We start from the raw sequence: 18,688 nt of genomic DNA, 5'->3' as shown, positions 1-18,688 counted from the left end.
CGGGAGGAAGGCGTCGGGACGGTGCGGGGCCGGGGGCGCGCGCCGGCCGGGAAGCTGCCGCTGCGACTCTCCAGGCCTTCTGGACTACAGCGTCCGGCATGCCTCGCGGCGCACGACTTTGCGGGGCGAGTGGTGCTTGGGGTTCTGCGGCGCTAGTTCTCGGTCCCGTTGCGGTCCGAGACAGGGGTAGTCGAGGCTGGTCAGCAGCAGTGGGGCGCTTTCTCCCGTCCTCCGTACGGATGTGGTAGCACAATCCCTGCACGTCCTAACTGGGAAAAAAACCCTCAGAATTTTTAGTTCACTCGTTTCGAACCCTGAAGATGAAGAAATGGCTTGAGAAGGGCAGTGACTTACCCTAAGTCAGTACAGCTGGGCTGGGAAGGAAGTGTCTGGCTCCCCAAGGCCGCCCTCTTCCCTGCACCAGGCCAACTTCTAGGTTAGTTTCCCCTCCACCTGATGTGATGGTCGTTGCAGTGCATAGGTTAACTTGTCAGACCAGTGGCTTGTTCCAGTGCAATTTTTGGACCTTGGAAGAGGAACATGTGGAGCAGATCTTAGATTTGAAAAGTAACCGGTGCAACTGAAATTGTACAAAAGCATTACATCCAGAATTGTGTTGCTCTTATTGGATCTTTTTCTTCTTTCTAGAATCCTAGCGGGATCCCTACAAGCTAGGGAGTAGTTACTTGAGCGACAACCCATGGCCTACTTTGTCACTTACATATTTATTACAGACATTTGTATGAACTTTGCCTAAGAAAGATAATAAGTTGCTATTTTCTTTTCTCTTTCAACCTTCCTCTCTGCGAGAAAGTTGCCAAGAGCAAGTCAAAGTAAGTAAGGTTTTTCTTTTTTTTTAACTTTACTTGTTTATGTTTGGTTTGTTTTTCCAGCCCCTGCCAGTACATCCTTATGTTAAATTAAGCATTTGGTCTCGATTTTCTGAAAGTTGGTTTGAGGATTACTTACTTGGTGAATTGTTTTGGTTCTGTGAACTCTTTCAAAAAAATTTTCCCTCCTACCCAACTGACCTACTTAAGTGAGTGTTCAAATAATTGAAGGAGCTCTTGCTGTCTTGTTCCTAAACAAACCATCAGGGTTCCCATGCTCTCTTTGGACTACCATCATATTTCTGTTTCCTCAGAGGGAGGACTGAGGGCCATTTGTCTGGAGCCCACTACAGGAGTCTGGCTGAACAAGCTTTGATTTGATTGAACTACAGAGTCAGTTTTAATGAGTTTTGTAATCCTTTGCATTCATGGAATAAGCATTTCAAAAATAGCAGATTAACGATTCTGTGCTGTACCAGAGAGACTATAAATACCAAACTGATCTCAAAATACATTTTGTAGACAATAACTGAAGTAGGATTTTCTGTGTTAAAAATAGGAAAATTCTTTTGTAGAAAAAAAAAAAATTCTAAAGCAGCCGTTGCTTACAACCCAAGACACATCACAGATCATAAAACTACGTTTTTTGGATTAAAGTTAATGAAAAACATGTAAGTTAGTGTTTTCTCTCAGATAGCTTTTATTCATACTGCTTTTCCCACAGTCCAGTTATTTATGTTAGAATTCCCCACCTCCAGGTTCTATAGGAATCTCCTATGCCTTTGGTTTCTTTAGAGGTACTCCCTGCCTCTTATTTTCTTTGTATCCTTCTTGTGACATCTGTCAAATATGTCTTGCCTTATAGACCTTGTCTACACAACTCACCTTTCATACTAAACTGTTGGTTCCTGGAGAGGAAGGGGTTGGTTCCTGGGAGGGGCAGCCTTACAGAGCTTTGCGTTCCCATAGTGCATTCCACAGAGTAAGCACTTAATATGTATTTGTTGAATCTTTTTGAATGAATGACTGTTGTCTTTCTTAATTAACATATTGTGTGCCTCTTATGTATGAGGCACTGTGCTGGACATTGAAAGGGAGGGAAAGATGTGTAATGTATTTGTAGATGCTACAAATTCTTTTTGGAATTAGATGAGAAATAAATAGCATGGTCTACATAGGGAAGCCAGGCACATGAAAAATAACAGTATAAGGTATTAAAGGGTCTAGTGAGGCAAAACATGAACTTTATGTTTTGAATGACTATAAGTTAATCGAAATATGAAGGGGAGCAGGGTTTTACGTGTTAGCAGTGTAAAAGTTCCAATCTTTTTATTTTGTCTCTTCTGATTGTACTCCTGTTGCACATCCTGGAAGATAGGGCTCTTTTGATATAGCCATCTTTACGATTTCCTGACTGGCCAGCTAGGGTTGCCAGTACTTTTGTATTTTCCCCCTTCCTGACTTCTGCTCCTTCTAAGTGGTGGGTGTCTGAGTCTGTTCCCACATGTGGTTTGATTTTGTTGATTGGTTAGTTGATTACCAAGGCACTCTGTAATCAAACAGACCTTGGGAATCAGAGCCATTGAAACTGTGGTTTATGGCAAATGTAGGCTGTCTTAGAACTGAACCTTCTTAGGGCTAAGTGATATCCCACAACTAATACTACTGTACAAAGTTTTCAAAATGTGCCATCCTCCCATGACTGATTTTAGTCTATTTCCTCAGCTTGTAATAGCTTATTTTTAAATCTTAGAACCATTCTGGTGAAAATGCTGAGCCAAGCTGGGACAGGTTACTCCTTCAACACTAAGAGAAGCCGACTACGGGAGAAACTGACTCTCTTGCATTATGATCCAATTGGTAAGATTCAGAGAAATTACTCCACAATAAATTCAAGTGCTTTCAAGGCCTGTTGCCCTTTCCAGACTGATGCTCTACATGTCTTGGCAGTTTTGTGGTCCGTTTGACTCTGTAGCATTCAGTCAGCCAGTGAGTACTGAATATTTACTATAGTGCCAGTTACTGTCCCAGGTGTTGGGATACACCAGGTCACAGTCAGCCTCAGTCTCTGCACTCTGGGTATTTACAGTCCAGTTTGGAAGGGAGAGAAAGAAAGAAAAAATGATGTTCCGCTCAGTGCTTTGAGAAACACAAGCAGGATGCTGAGCTATAGCATAAAGGTGGGGAAAGGCAGATTCCACCTTTATCCTATCCTTTAGGTAGGAAAGAACCAGCCATATAAAGAGAGCAGGTGATACTGTTCAGGAAACAGAAAGAAAAGAGTGTCTTTAGATGGTGAGAGAATATTCTCCTGGGATCGTCTTAACAGTGGCAAGCGGTTAGGTCCAGATTTGAATTAAAGTATGGTATCTATATATTAGTGCAGAAATAATATAAATATATATTATTTCCATTTTGTACCCTCTGCCAAAATGCCATAATAAATGGTAACTTTAAATGGTCTCAGTAGAGGGGCACCTGGATGGCTCAGTCAGTTAAACGTCTGCCTTCGGCTCAGGTCATGATCCCAGGGTCCTGGGATCGAGTCCCACGTCGGGTTCCCTGCTCAGCGGGGAGCCTGCTTCTCCCTCTGCCTGCCACGCCCCCTGCTTGTGCTGTCTCTCTTGCTAGCTCTCTCTCTGTGTCAAATAAATAAATGAAAATCTTAAAAAAAATAAATGGTCTCAGTAGATAGAAGTATTTGTCCAAAAGAGATAAGTGTTCCCAAGGCCAGATTGCCTGCTTACAAACAAAAGACAGCAGCTGATTACTATTGGTAGAAGTCTGATTTTGTTTTTGGATTTCATGAGCAGATTTATATAAAGTAAACTAGCAAACAAATTATTTATTTTATAACTTCAGGCCATTCGTTTCATTTTTGTGCCCTTGATTCTGAATCGCCTCTTGATAATTGCTTCTTTTTTTTTTAATCTTTTTTTTTTTAAATTTTATTTATTTATTTGAGAGAGAGAGAATGAGAGAGAGCACATGAGAGGGGGGAGGGTCAGAGGGAGAAGCAGACTCTCCGCTGAGCAGGGAGCCCGATGCGGGACTCGATCCAGGGACTCCAGGATCATGACCTGAGCCGAAGGCAGTCGCTTAACCAACTGAGCCACCCAGGCACCCGATAATTGCTTCTTAATAAGAACTGTACTGGAGCTTCTGGGTTGGTGACCGTGTAGTGACTGTGGGAGAGTGACCTGCTGGGAGAGGGCGTAGAGGCTGTGCGCCCCTTCCCCATACCTGCCCTATGCGTCACTTCCATCTGGCTGCTCCTCAGTTACTAATCGCTGGTAGCTGGTATCAGGATTTTTCTTCTTTTTTTTTTAATCGTGTTGTGTTATTTTTAAGTATAAAGACTATCAGTCACATCACCTACAGACCATGTTAACCACTGCTCTGGCTGCCAGTCTCTTGTCTGTCTCCTAAGCAGTGGTGAGGCAGATACCCTTTCCCCGGGGAAGAGAAACAATGGTTCGTTGCCTTTGCCAATAACAAAAACGTTGGAGAGCCAGTGGCAAAGCTCTTGTATTGGCATCTTTCATGTGAACTACATCAGAAGAACCAGGGTGTCTTTCTCTGTGATCATACCACTTCTTCCCAGGTTAGCACCTCCGGTCACCATACACAGATTACCAGTGTCTAACTTGATGACATTAGTCATCTTTCTAGTCTCCAAATCAGTCTGAATGGTGTCCTTCACCTTGATGAGGGGATCAGGATAGCAGATGGTGTGAGCATCGTGGGTCACCAGGTGAGGGATTCCTTTTGTCCCCACAAAGATCTTCTTCATTTTGCACAACTTCTACTTGGCCTCCTCAGGTGTACTATGATGAACAGCAGTGTGACCCTTTGTGTCCTACATCAGACGGAAATTCTCCCCAGTCTTGTCAGTGCTGATGACATCCATAAAATCAACTAGGTAGATTATATCAGTTTGGACCTTGCCATCAGTCTTACTAAAACACTGCATACAGATCTTCTTGACTTCATCTCCTGTTAGGGTATGCTTAAGTCTTTTCCTTAGGAAAATGATGAGAGGGAGACATTCAGTTTATGGGGACCAGTAGATGGACGAGGAGCAAACACACCAGTCAGTTTATCCAGCATCCAGTGCTTTGGAGCCGTCACATGCTTCAGATACTTCTTGGGACCACAAGCCATGGCTGTGCTGGGCACAAAAAGCACAATTGAGTTGAATTGTAAGACACCCAATTGGTGATCAGAATTGAATTGGTACCGGAATCCTATTTCCCAAAACTAATCCATTATATAATGAAATACAGATACTTAACCTCATAATCAGCTTTTTTATTAACTAAGAATAAGGACTCATAGACTCTTTATTTCTGGCCAAGATGGAATAATAGGAACCGAATCTCCCTTCTCCCTGGAAACAACAAAAGGACAGTATAGGCAATAAAAGTGGCCCTGAAAGAAAGGAGACAAACTAGTGTTTGTGAATAATTAGACAAAATGGGAAATTCTGTCTTGTTTGCTTACCTACACAAGTCTTGTATCTTCAGATGTTATGAGCACAAGTACCTGTACTCTCCAGGCAATCTCTCTTTTATAGATGAGGAATCTGATGCCAAGGATCTTAATCAGGGACACACCGCTAAAATATGTTACAAAGATTTGAACTCAAGACCGTCAGACTCCAGTGCCCGGGCCCTAAATCACTCTATGTAGGGACCTATTAATGAGAGGTTTCGCAGGAGGCTAAAACCTACCTACCAGTGCATGACTTCTGGGCAGGCTATTAGTGCAAATCCTGGCTAACAGCTGCATTCATAGCTGCCTTCAGAGCTGGTGCAGAAGGTCTCACAGCCACTGTTGAACCATTCATTATGCTGCATTCATCAATGGCTAAGAAAAATAAAAATAATATCACCTTCAAAAAAAAAAAAAAAAAGGTCTGTATCAGTGTGAGGAGGCATATAAATTATAAATGGCTCTGAGAAGCCTAGTTATAAAATTGGATAGTTTCCATTCTTTAACAAGAATAAAATTCCCTGCTGTTTTTATGGTGTTATAATTTCTGGTTGTTCTTTATCATAATATAAAAGGAATTCTAGGTTTGTACCTGATGATTGGGAGTCTGAATTTCAGGATGATACCTCATATGGTAGAAAAATTATTAGAATGATAGGGTATGTGTCTTAGTCCTTTTGGGTTTCTGTAACAAAATACCACAGACTAGGTGGCTTGTAAACAACAGAAATTTATTTCTGAGTTCTGGGGCCTGGGAAGTCCTAAGATCAAGGTGCCAGCATGGTTGCTTTCTGGGGAGGGCCCTCCTCCTGGCTCGTAGCCTGTGCCTTCTTGTGTCCTCACATAGTGGAAGGGCAAGCAAGCTTGTGGGGTCTTTTATAATGCATTAATCCCATTCATGAACACACCCTCATGACCAAAGCACCTCCCAGAGGCCCCACCTCTAATACCATTGTATTTGGGGGGTTAGGATTTCAACATCTGAATTTGGGGCAGGGGGGTACAAATTTTCAGACCATAGCAATATGATACGGAGTTGGTGTGATACTTCTCTCCCTCTGATTTATTTGTATCAGCTGGTGAAAACTCAAAGTGATGAACTTTAAAGTAATTGTTTTTCTAGCATTTAGCTCCTTTAGAGTTTATTTTTAGGAACTTGTACAACATTAATGTTACTTGAATGACCTTTTATATTTTCAGTGTGAAAATGTATCAGGATTTTCATCCTTAGTATAGACGTGTTAGGAACTTATTATTTGTCAGATTGATTTTAAGTTTTGAGATTGGGAAAGAACAACCATGAACAATTCTGATCCTAATTGAAAGTGGGAGAGAAGACTCATATATAAATTTCAAACAGACTGCTAGAACTTTTCTGATAAGGAATGGTCTAAGCCTTGACAGCACAACTTTGTCTTTTCTGAAGAAGAGAATGTTCTGGGATAGTGGACTGTCTGGCTTTCTGCCCACCTACTGAATGTCCCGCAGGCTAGCATGATAATCGCCGTGGGGCCTGCCCCAATGCCCAAGGTACCAAATAGCTTGGCAGTCCTCCCAGCAGATGTTATTGCAGTGAGTAAATGATTAGTTTAAGGGTAGTGTTTTGTTAGTCTGCTTTTAAAGGAAATCAGGTAAAGACACAGAAAAGTTCCCAATTATCTGAGCATTCATAGTATACTCTGGCTAGAACCAGCCTCTGTCTTTTTAAACTCCTTTTCCTCATAAAGAACTAGATGCTAATTTCCAAGGAGGAAGGATTAAAGGCTGAGGCGTAAGCTTATTAAACTTTGCCAAATGTATGAAGGCTTATAAAGAAAATGAAAACTTGTCAGTTTTGATTCCTTGGATGACTAAACAAGACAATATAGACTTTAATTGAAGCAGAATAGATTTAGGTTAGATGTAAGGGGAGAACTTGACAGATTCATTCTTCTATGAATTAGGCAGCAAATATTTTGACAAAATTAGTTTATGTTTATGATTATGGATAGCAGTATGTCATTTCAATTCAACTGTATATCCAGCAACAACCCTGTGAGGGAGATGGAGTTACCCCCCCTCCTAGGGAAGCGAAGGCAGAACATTTTGAGAAATTTGCCCAAGGACTCACAGCAGATATAAATGGTAGATCCAGGGTTTAAACCCAGTCTTTTCAACTTCAGGCTCCCAATTTTTTCTATGACATGGAGCCAAATTAATCTTCCTATTATTACTGTTTTTTTAATTGGGGAGTACTATAAGGCATTATAGGAACTGTGAAAACCTTACTGCCCAGCATCCAATCTCTGATCTTTCATCCAGGCAATTAGTACTTTTTTAAAGATTTTATTTTTATTTATTTAGAGAGAGTACGTGTGGGTGTGTGTGCATGCGCACACACGCACATTAGTTGGGGGAGTGGTAGAGGGGAAGGGATAGGGAGAGAATCTTGAACAGACTCTGGGCTGAGCACGGCGCCCAAAGCAGGGCTCGATCTCTGACCCTGAGATCATGACCTGAGCTGAAACCCAGGAGTTGAATGCTCAACTGACTGAGGCATCTAGGCGCCCCAGGCAATTAGTACTTTCGGTTTTGTTTCAGAGAGCTGTACTGTTATGTTATTTTCAATAATGAAATTTTGGTTATAGTTTTCATTCTATTACCATACTAGAAAATCCATATTTGGGTATTAAGCCATCTCTGGAAAGTACACGATTTGATGTGTATTTACTCCTCTAGCCCAGACTGCCTTTTCTTCCTTGGTCTGCTCAGTTCTTGTTGCTTTTTTCTCTGGAGTCCAGCTCTCAGTCTGGTCTTGCTCATCTCCTGCAAGAATGTTCATTAACTGGGTGAAGACATTGAGTGTTTTCCATGTTTTGTTCCTAGTTTTGTTTTTTGATTTGGATATTTCACATTGGGGGAAAAATAACCTTGTGGGGTACCAAAGATGCCATTGATCAGCTGGTGAGCCTTCCCTTGATTACCTTCCCATTTTCTCTAGGTGTCTCTGGCCTCTGGGATCAAGGAACTGAGTTTGCCAATCTCTTCCATTCCCATGTCAGAGGAATAGTAAAAGGAGAGAAAGGAGAGTGCTTGTGGTCTGATACGTATTTTTATTTAAAAATGGTGATGGTTTAGTTTTCTGCTACAACCCATTTTTCTCTTACAGTGAAAACAAAAGTCCTCTTTGTGGAACAGAAGAAAATACGTTCCCTCTAAACAATGGATTGAAAACGAGTTTGATTTATAAATGAGAATACTGAGGGTGGGATACTGATTCAGAAATTCTGCAGCATGTAATAAAAGAAGAGGAAATGGCACGGAATCACTGCCTCCTGTGATTTGAAGGCCATTGTGAAGAAAAACAATGTACTGAAAGAAAGTTCTTCATATTAGGACATATATCATTGCATCACATTTATTTATCTCTCTGGATATTTTTATAGCCCTTAATAAAAAATATTAAAATAGCCTGTGCTATTGTCTCTTGGTGATGTTTCCCCCCCCACTCTTTGAAATAAAAAGCAACTACATTACTGAAGAATAACCATTGTTCATATAAAAGAAAGTTTCCATAATGAAACTTGTGCAAGACTTTCCAGTCTGCTCCTCTTTGTACCTCATAGGAAAGGCAGAGTCACTCTCCGGAGTGATCTTGAAAAAACTCCCATGTAATAACAGAGAGGGTAACGGTGAACAGGAATAAGGGGGCCAGCCTTGTAACACAAAAAAAAAACCACGAGAACTTCTGATTTGTGCTTATATAATTAGAAAAAATGCCATTGGTCCATATTCTCAAACTCCGGTCACTGAGTAGATACTGAAGCAGCATCTAGGAGTTTCTAGGAATGCTTTGGACTCCCTTTATCTTCTAGATTTCCTTTTTTTTGTTGTTTTTTTTTTAAAGAAGAGCTATAGTGTATTTCCATAGAGCCACGGCTAGGGCTTTGGGGCATGGTACCACACAGCCAACCAGTGGAAATTCCACTAATAATCCCTAATGTTCAGGTAAGGTAAGACTGCCTTACCCAGATCCATATACTTTCTCACTCAAGCTATTGTTTCCTACAGATCTTCAGAAATACTCTGTTTTCTCCTTATCACATTTCTGACTGAATGTAAGAAGGGTCAGCTTTTATTTTGAGTTCTGCTGGTTCATATCCTACACCATTTAAAGCATTTATGTAGAAGAATGATGGTGTGCCTACTATGGCCTCAAGAAGGATGAAACCAATGTTTCAAGGTAACAGGTGTTCCCTCTCCATGGCCCAGCCTGTCTATGGAGGACATGCAAGCGTAGCTTTCTGAAATTGGAATTAGATGTAGACAGTTGCTGAGTTTAGGGGGCTTGTGGCATTAGAGTTGATCAGCTATTTTCTGGCATCTTTTGTTAAACAGCTTTGGTTCAAAGCAATAATAGGTGAGATCTTGGCTATTTTTTGGTTGAAACTATGCATAGTGGTTTTGGGTTACAAGAAAAATCCTTCACCTGGTCCTAGCTAAGCCTGCTATAAAGGGTCTGTGACATAAATGAATCGCCGTTAAAAAAAAGCAAAACAACAACTTAAAATCTGGCTTAACAAATGACTTGTCTGTTCAGCACATGAGCTGAATGTGGCCCACAGGTGGTGGTTACATTTTTCAAAAATCAATTGCTGATACTTAAACATTGAAAAAATTTCAGTAAACATCCAAACTTCTGGCTTCTCTCGCAAAACAGAAGCTTTGACAACACCAATGCCGAGTATCAACTGTCTCTCTTAGGAACTGCTTGAACAGTCCAATTCATGTGACCCTTCCTTATTTAACATTCTCTGCTCGGACTCTAGACATTGTTTGTCCACAAGCCCTGCCCTGTGGTGGACATACAGCATTCATGATCTGTTGGCAAGTGAGTTTGCTGGTTCCTCATCGTGGTAATGTTTGTACAGGTCCTGGTCATGGAATCCTTCATTTTGGTTGGCTCTTGCAAATACGTGAAAAGCGAAGAAATCATTATTATAAGAGAGTAAAGGCTGAGGATGACTTCACAAATGAACATATTTGCGAAAAAAGGAAAGAGGATATTTTATAGTAAGCGGCTAGCTAAGAGAGGCCACCTCCCTCCCCCAAGTACATTTTATTTCCAGGTACATTTATTTTAGGGTTAGTAGCAATCAAAACAGATCAAGTGGCAGGTCTTTTTTGTACGGATAAGAAGACTGTGTTCCTGCAGCCCGGACACTGACCGCCGCGATGAAATTGGATCTCTTGAGCATTTCTTCCAAGGACAGACTTGGGTAGTAAGCCAGGTAGAAGGCCAAAGCCCCCACAAAACTGTCACCAGCGCCCTGTAATTAAAAGCACAGTTGTGGAGATAAGCATGTAATCACCTGGTGCCCAGACTGTATTTTAGAAATATTTAAGTACACCTTTTATTTTAGAAGAATTTTAGATTTACATAAAAAGTAAAAGGATAGTACACAGGTTTCCATATACCCCACATCCAGTTTTGGTAACGTCTGGAAACCTCCGGTAATGAATGAAGTGGTAGTGATATTAGTTGAACTCCGTACTTTATTCGGATTTCACTAGTTCTGCTTAATGTCCTTTTTTTCTGTCCCAGGATCTCCTCCAGGATACCTTATTACATTTAGTTGTCATGTCTCCTTAGACTCCTGGGGGCTGTGACAATTTCTTGGACATTCTTTGTTTTCAGTGACCTTGATAGTTTTGAGGACTGGTCAGATATTTTGTAGACTGTGCTTCAGTTGGGATCTGTTTTCCTCATAGTCAGACTGTGGTTATGGTTTTTGGGAGGAAGACCACAGAAGTGAAGTGTCATTCTCTCTTCACATATATCAAGGGTACATACTGTCAACAGGCCTTGCCACTGATAATGTTAATCTCAGTTACTCAGCTAAGGCAGCCTTTGCCAGGTTTTTCCCCCTGTAAAGTTACTTTCCTCCCTCTTCATGCTGTACTCTTTGGAAGCAAGTCACTCAGTGTAGTCCACACTTAAGGGGTAGGGCAGAGTATTATTTGGAATTCTCCATGGGAAATTTGTCTCCCCCTCCCCCTCATTTATTCAGTCACCTAATTATATCTGAAGGAACTCATGGGTTTTTTAAAATTTTTTTTTATTCTTTGGGCTATAATCCAGCACTACATTATTTCATTGCTCAAATCCTTCCAGCTTTGGCCGTAGGGAGCTCTTTCAGTTGGCTCCCGTATCCCTTTGACATAACCTCATTGTTTTGTTTTTTGAGTGCTTTACTTTCTGGGATATTATAAGATGCTCCAGGTTCATCTTGTATATTCTCTGCTTTAGTCCTAGAATTAACTGTTTCTCCATTAAAATGGATGCAGACCGTGGTGAGAGCTATTCAGATACTGTTTTCAAACTAACTATAGGGACACAACAGTTTCTTTCCCTTTTCTCTGAAGCTCCAAAGGTCTGAGTTGGTAAAGTACATATATGGATCCATAGAAATAGAAAACACCAAAGAAAGTCTGTTGACTTCCGCCTCAGGTGGGGTAATACATGTGTTCACCTAACAAAAATCATTCTGGTATTTAATAGCTTTGAGATTCATTTTCTAGTTTTTCCCAGTTTGTTGTTCCTTACACCCAAGGATTTTCATAACAAATCTTGAGGCTATACTTCAGGCTTCATGAAGAGTCTTGCCATGAAACATTGGTCCAGTTGCAACTGAAGTTTTAAGGAGCTATATGCCCAGGACAGTGATGGGTGCTAGCAAAGGGGTAGAATCCACTGTGGATTAAATGCTAAGTAGTGTGGCAGAGTTTATAAATGCTGTTGGATCCTCAGAAAGAGTTTGAAGACAGCTTCCCTGTAGAAGGGAGTTCTTATAGATGAGGCAGATTATAGAGAAGGAAGGCCTCAAGGAACAAAGACACAGGAGGAGGAAGGAACAGAATGAGCTCATGAGACAGTGAATGGCTTTAAGGAGAATGACATTTCCCCTTGTTTACACAGATAAAGCAGTCAGTATTAAACTTGCCAAGGAGTCATAGTAACGCAGGTGTGAATTCAACACTTTCCTTCCTCCCATAAATGTTTTCTAAGTGCCCAAAATGTGTCAGGCACCATGCTAGATGCTTTGCAATTGTTTGTATCAGTCTTTCCTGACGGAAACAATGGAGAAAGAGAGACAGGGCTCTTGCCCTCCATTAGTTTACAGCAGAGCAACGCAACAGTGCTAATATTTGGTTTTCTTATTTACAAGGAATGGGGGCAGTATTTTTTCCTTTATGTATCTTTTATATTATTGCTTAAGCTTATTGTTATAAGCTTATATTTTTCAAAAAAGGAAAAGAGAATAAAAATACTTCATGAACAGTAAGTCATGTTTCTGTACCTCTCTCACCTTTATCTTGTGGCCTGACCAGAGCAAAGGCACAGGGCTGAGGGGAAACATTCTAGCATCACTGCCAGAAATCAGTTCTATATATTCCTGTTGGCCAGTGCAATAAGAAAAGAAAAAAAGAAAAGGCAAGCAGATTTGAAAGGAAGAAGTAAAACTCTTTCTTAGCTGATGGCATAAAAAATCCTAAGAAATCCAGCAAAAAAGCTACTAGAAATAGTAGATTTAGTGAGGTCACAGGACACAAAGTCAATATAAAAAAATCAATTGTATTTGTATATAGTAGCAATGAACAGTAAAAAAATCTAAATTATCAAAACATACCACTACAATTAGCATAAAAATGTGAAGTATTTAGGGTTAAATGAATCTGTGCAATATGAATGAATATGTGCAAGATTTATACACTCTTACTATGGAAAGTAAGAGATTAATGAAAACAAATAAATGGTGAAATAAACCATTTTCATAAATAGGGAAACTCAATAGTGTTAACACGTAGATTCTTCCTAAACTGATGTATAGATTCAGTGTAATTCCAATAAAAAAATCCCAGTTAGAAATTTTTAGAAATTGGTAAACTGATTTCTAAAATTTACATGGAAATACAAAGGACCTAGAATAGATAAAACAATTTTGAAAAAGAACAAAGTTGGAGGATGTAAACTGATTTCAAGACTTACCATAAGATATAGTAATCAGACAGTGAGATATTGATGGAAAGATAGACACTGTAGATCACTTCAACAGAAAGAGAGTCTGTGAATAGACCAGCAACTTATTTTTAACAAGGTAATTCAGTGGAGGGAAGGATAGCTTTTTCAACAAATGATGAAGAAATGGATATCCATATGGAAAAACATGATACTTCACACCATACACAAAAATTAACTCCAAATGGGCCATAGACCCAAATATAAGGGTTAAAACAACAAAACACCTAGAAGAAAATAGAGGAGAAAATCTTTGTAACCCTGTGTTAGGCAGATTTCTTAGGGTACCAAATGCACAAAACACTTAAAAAACTGATAAATTTGACTTTATCAAAATTTAAAACTTTTGTCCTTTAAAAGAATGCCAAAAAACAAGCCATGAACTGGGAGAAAATATTGGTAAAACATATATCTGATGGGGCACCTGGGTGGCTCAGTCGATTAAGTGTCTGATTTTGGTTCAGGTCATGATCTCAGAGTTCTGGGATTGAGCCCTGTGTCAGGCTCCATGCTCAGCTGGAAGTCTGCTTGTCCCCTGCCCTCTCCCTCTCCCCACCCCCTGCTCATTCTCTCTCTCTCTCTCTCAAATAAATAATTACTAAAATCTTAAACCCATATATCTGAGAGAGCATTCTTAATATTTCAATAGTGCAACCCCAAAAGACAAAAACCCCATTAAAAATAAGCAAAAGATTTGAACAGAGACTTCATCAAAGAAGACAGACAATGGCAAATAAGTATATAAAAAGATGTTCAACATCATTAAACATTAGGTAAGTGCAGATTAAAAACACACTGAGATAATACTACATACGCATTAGAAAGGCTAAATTAAACAGGCTGAAAATACTGACTTTTGTTCCAGTGGAACAACTGGAATTCTTATCTGTTGCGGGAATGCAAAATGATACAGACACTTTGGGAAATAGTTTTGACAGTTTCTTACATTATTCAGCAAACACTTATCATATAGCCTAGCAGTTCTCCTCTTAGGTATTAATGTAAGAGGAATGGAAACATATGCACATAAAGATTTACATGTGAATGTTTATAGGAGCTTTGTGATCGCTCCAAGTTGGAAACGATCCAGATGTCCTTGAATGGATGAATGTGGTACATCCATAGAGTGGAACACTACTTAGCAACAGAAAGGAACAAATTGCTAATGCAACATGGATGAATCTCAAAAGCATTATCTTAAGTGAAAGAAGCCAGACACAAAAGACTACATACTATCTTGTATGATTTCATTTATATGAAATTCTAGAAAAGTCAAAAGTATATCAACAAAAAGCAGACCAGGGGCTGGAGGAGATCAACTTCACAGGGGCTGCACAGGGAACTTTCTGGAGTGATAGAAAGTTCTGTAATTATGATTGGTGGTTAAATTACTCTATGTTTGTCAAAACTCATTGAATCATACACTTAAATTGGGTGAAATCTTATGTCTGAAAATGATATTTCAATAAAGCTGATTTTTATATAGGCAGGGGTGGGGGGAGGGGGGCACTGAGTCATGAAGGAGTGTAATGTAAGTTTTGAAAACTTTGGCAATATCTAAGTGCCCTCAGCTTATTGCTGATTAAAGTGTATGGTTGGGATAATTTTTGAGACTTACTATGGGCCAGGGTTAATTAAGTGTTATGATTGGCATATAGGAACCTAGCAGGCCTTTTATCATGAGCCCTAATTCCACCTCCGTTCTTCTACCATAGATGTTTCTCTTCTAGCGGTGGGGCTTTGAAGTCAGATAGATTCGTATTTGAATCTTGGCTTTGCCACTTACTAGCTCTGTGACATTGGGAAAACTAATGTAAATTCTCTGTGAGTTTTCTATAAATAATGGAACGATTAATATCTCATAGGGCTTTTGTGAATCTGTCATTCCTTGCTTCTCAGTTTTCTTACCCCGATTCAGTTCACAGAACTCATGTTGCTACTTTTTTTTTTTTTTAAGATTTATTTATTTGACAGAGACACAGTGAGAGAGGGAACACAAGCAGGGGGAGTGGGAGAGGGAGAAGCAGGCTTCCTGCTGAGCAGGGAGCCCGAAGCGGGGCTTGATCCCAGGACCCTGGGATCATGACCTGAGCCGAAGGCAGACGCTTAACGACTGAGCCACCCAGGCGCCCCTCATGTTGCTACTTTAACTTAACCTTTCCACCTTACTCCCCTATTCATTCCATCGCCCTGCCCTTCCCCCACCCCACTTTGTGCTGCCACGCCCCTCTTTCTGTGTCCAGTCATGAAGTATGATCATGCCACTCTTCTTTACCTTCTCATGTCTTCCTGCAAAACCCCTTTCCTTTCTTTAGAAGGGCCTGTTCCCTTGTGTCTTCTCAGGGTATCTCATTTTGCCCCAGCTACTTAAAAACACTTTGATAACCTATGTGTTCAACCAAAAATCCCATAAAAAGTTCAGTTTTCTATTTCCTGTCTGCCTTTGTAAATAGTGGGCTGTAGGTTAAATGTTCAAGTCCACATAAAAAAGAAATCTGCATGCAATGAGGTTGACCCATCCACAAATGCAGAAGTGATGTATAGAAGGGATGGATAAGAGATAAGTTGTTAACAATCACTTGAAAATTTATTAAGAATCCATGAATCTGGGGTGCCTGGGTGGTGCAGTCAGTTAAGCATCTGACTCTTGGTTTTGGCTCAGGTCGTGATCTTGGGGTTGTGAGATTGAGCCCCAAGTCAGGTTCTGTGCTCAATGTGGAGCCTACTTGGGACTCCCTCACCCTCCGCCCCTCTCCCACCCCTGAATAAATAAATCTTTAAAAAAAAAATGAACTCACGAGTGTATACTGATTTTAAATAGATAAATGAAAAAATAAATAATGTAGAAGGGAAAACTCTTCTTAAAGTAGAATGCCAATTAGTAAATACGGAAGTTTGAAAAATCACTTGTAGCCGTCAACTGATTCAGGCAAGAATCATCAATGGATGCTTTTAAAACTGCTGGATAAAGGTTTGATGAGGATACAATATTTATAAGTTTGAAAGTATCTCCATAGAGATGGCCTATTCATAACAGATAATGGTCTAGCAGAGAAACCTGGGGGACACCACCTTGACCAAGTGAGCAACATACCAATAATGAGACAAACTGCCATCGCATGCTCCCCGATGTGGGGCTTTGACAAGGACATAATGTCACTTATGTGGTATTCCTGCCTAAAACACGTTACCTAACTCAGATCATGGGGAAGCACTGGACAAACCTAAATGGAGAAAAATTCTATGAAAGAGTAAACTTGTGATTTTCAAAAAAATATCAATATCATGAAAGACAAGGCTGAGGACCTGTTTCCTATTAAAGGAGCTAAAAGAGCATGACAATTAAATGCCATACAAACTCTTGGATTGCCTCCTGGACCAAAAAAATTATAAAAAACACTTTTGAGACATTATTGGACTGCGCATAAAAGATTATTTCAGTGTTAAATTTCCTGAATTTGATAATTATATTGTAGTTTTGTTATGTCCTTGTTCTCAGGATGTCTCTCCCGAAGTAGTAAGAGGTGAAGAGTCATGATGTCTGCAACGTACTCTCAAATGACTCATCCAAAAAAAAGTATATTTATGTACTTTGAGAAGCAGCAGTAAAACAAATGTGACAAAATGCTAATCACTGGTGAAACTCTGCAGGGTATATAGGCCTACGACAACTCGTCAGTTTTACTTAGATAAGCAAACATTTTAAAGTTTTTAATACAAGTTGATTTTCAAAACTTCTTTAGTAAAATTTCATCAGTCGCTTTGTGAATTTACAAAGGAGCCAATTTCATCCTCTGAATAATTTTCCTTTCTCTTAATTCAATTAAGTGGACATCGACTCCAAGCTGGGGGGAACTGAACTGAGAGATGCTCCTCCCTGCATTGAGAATCCCCGTCTCGTCATCTCATCCAGTTTCCCTTTCAGCGAAGGACTAGGCAGTGACATCCCCCTGCAGGTCAAGGGGACTGGGAGGAACTTTCCGGCCATGACAGTGACTGCAGAAACACTGAGGTCTGAGATGTTAGGGGCTGCCACCATGGTGATAGTGTCTGGTGCCTCATACCAGGACTGCAACTGGGCTGTTGTTTCACCCAAGAACCAAGAACCTCGACTGAGGTGACACCCATATGTTGAAGTCTTACGAGAGGTCAGAAATCTTGTCCAGTTCTTTCCTTGACTCCTCAGAGTTACACAACCCTTATACAATACGTGCTCATATACAGTATATGCTCAGTCAAGGACTGCCGACGGGCCACTTCTCAGCTGCCCTGGTCTCAGGTGGGGTGGTGGTGGTGGTGGGTGTTGCATGTTCTTCTTTACAAAGAGGGCAGCTGTTGGGCCTCTGAGTCCCAAAACACAGAGAAGTAGGAAAGCCCTTGGAGGACAGGGGCCATCAACTCAGAACCATGAAGACCAGCAAAGGCTACCTTGAAAATCACATTATATCCCAAGATGGAAAAGCTCTTTGAAATTTAAGCATGAAAGGTGTGGAAAAGTAAGTACTACTTAACCTTCACAGAGGAGTGGAAGGGTAAGGAAGGGAGTGAACGTTTATTGTTTGCTCTGCGTCAGGAAGCAGCAAAGCTGGGTGCTTACATACACACCCAAGACATTTCATCTTTACAACCACAGCCCCCTGACCCCTGCCACCCTTGTGGGGACCGAATCTTAGAGACATGAAATAATTTATCTGGGGTCACATGGCTGGTAAGTGGCAGTTTGCATCCAGACCCAACTGATTTCCATGTTCTGTTCACATTACACCACAGAGCGACTGTTTGTGGGAAGCAGGGAGAGAGGGGAGAAGGAAGGAAATCACCAAGTTAGGAAACAGCTTTCTCCCTTCTATCTCCTATTCCTTTGTCCCTCCCTCAGGCCACGGTACTGGGGGCTGTGTTTTGTCAGGCCTACAGTCTGGGACAGTCTGAAAACTCTTTATGAGGGCAGAGGCCCTATCTCTGTCCCCTCTGTCTCTCCTACTGCCTCACCCACTGCTTTGAGTTGACCTGCCCTGTTGGACCTAGTTCCATTGTGTTGTCTTCCAAGGTGGCCAGAGGACTCGCTGAACTACATGTGACTTTCTTTTGTGTCAGTGAAAGTGGAGGTTAGGTTGCCACAGCCCAGAGTTACTTGAGATTCATTCTCATTGTTGAATCTATTTATATCACAAGGCTTTCAAGTGCCAATAAATTCCTCGGCTGTTGATTCACATCTTCAGTATAACTATTTTTATACGTCGGTATGCTTTTTTTTAATGGAAAGTGCTTTAAAAGTGGAAGCTGCATTGTATCACTTTGATTTTCC

At 40.6% G+C, this 18,688-nt stretch overlaps 2 protein-coding genes and 1 pseudogene across 10 annotated transcripts in view; 1 reads left to right on the top strand and 2 right to left on the bottom strand.

Annotated features, from left to right (window-relative positions):
- Positions 1-18,688, top strand: part of MRPL33 (mitochondrial ribosomal protein L33) — a 47,540-nt gene that overhangs the window by 16,116 nt on the left and 12,736 nt on the right. The window contains exons 2-4 of one of the 4 annotated variants that reach the window (XM_081797026.1): positions 815-833; positions 2,584-2,690; positions 17,212-17,531. In XM_081797026.1, coding sequence (XP_081653152.1) covers positions 815-833; positions 2,584-2,690; positions 17,212-17,504 — 419 coding nt within the window. In that variant the 3' untranslated portion in view covers positions 17,505-17,531. The other 3 variants (XM_081797025.1, XM_081797028.1, XM_081797027.1) reach the window with 3 other exon arrangements.
- On the bottom strand, positions 4,189-5,732 carry LOC102730805 (small ribosomal subunit protein eS4, X isoform-like; annotated as a pseudogene).
- The window catches only part of RBKS (ribokinase), an 81,985-nt gene continuing 73,642 nt past the window's right edge, over positions 10,346-18,688 (bottom strand). For all 6 annotated transcript variants that reach the window (XM_081797017.1, XM_081797019.1, XM_081797018.1 and 3 more), the window contains one exon: positions 10,346-10,633. In XM_081797017.1, coding sequence (XP_081653143.1) covers positions 10,460-10,633 — 174 coding nt within the window. In that variant the 3' untranslated portion in view covers positions 10,346-10,459. The remainder of the gene's footprint in view (positions 10,634-18,688) is intronic.

Source organism: Leptonychotes weddellii, chromosome 10, assembly GCF_054177405.1.
Source record: "Leptonychotes weddellii isolate Sample4059 chromosome 10, ASM5417740v2, whole genome shotgun sequence".
NCBI lineage: Eukaryota > Metazoa > Chordata > Mammalia > Carnivora > Phocidae > Leptonychotes > Leptonychotes weddellii.
Note: the sequence above shows the minus strand (reverse complement) of the source record. Positions and strands in the feature narration are given on the sequence as shown.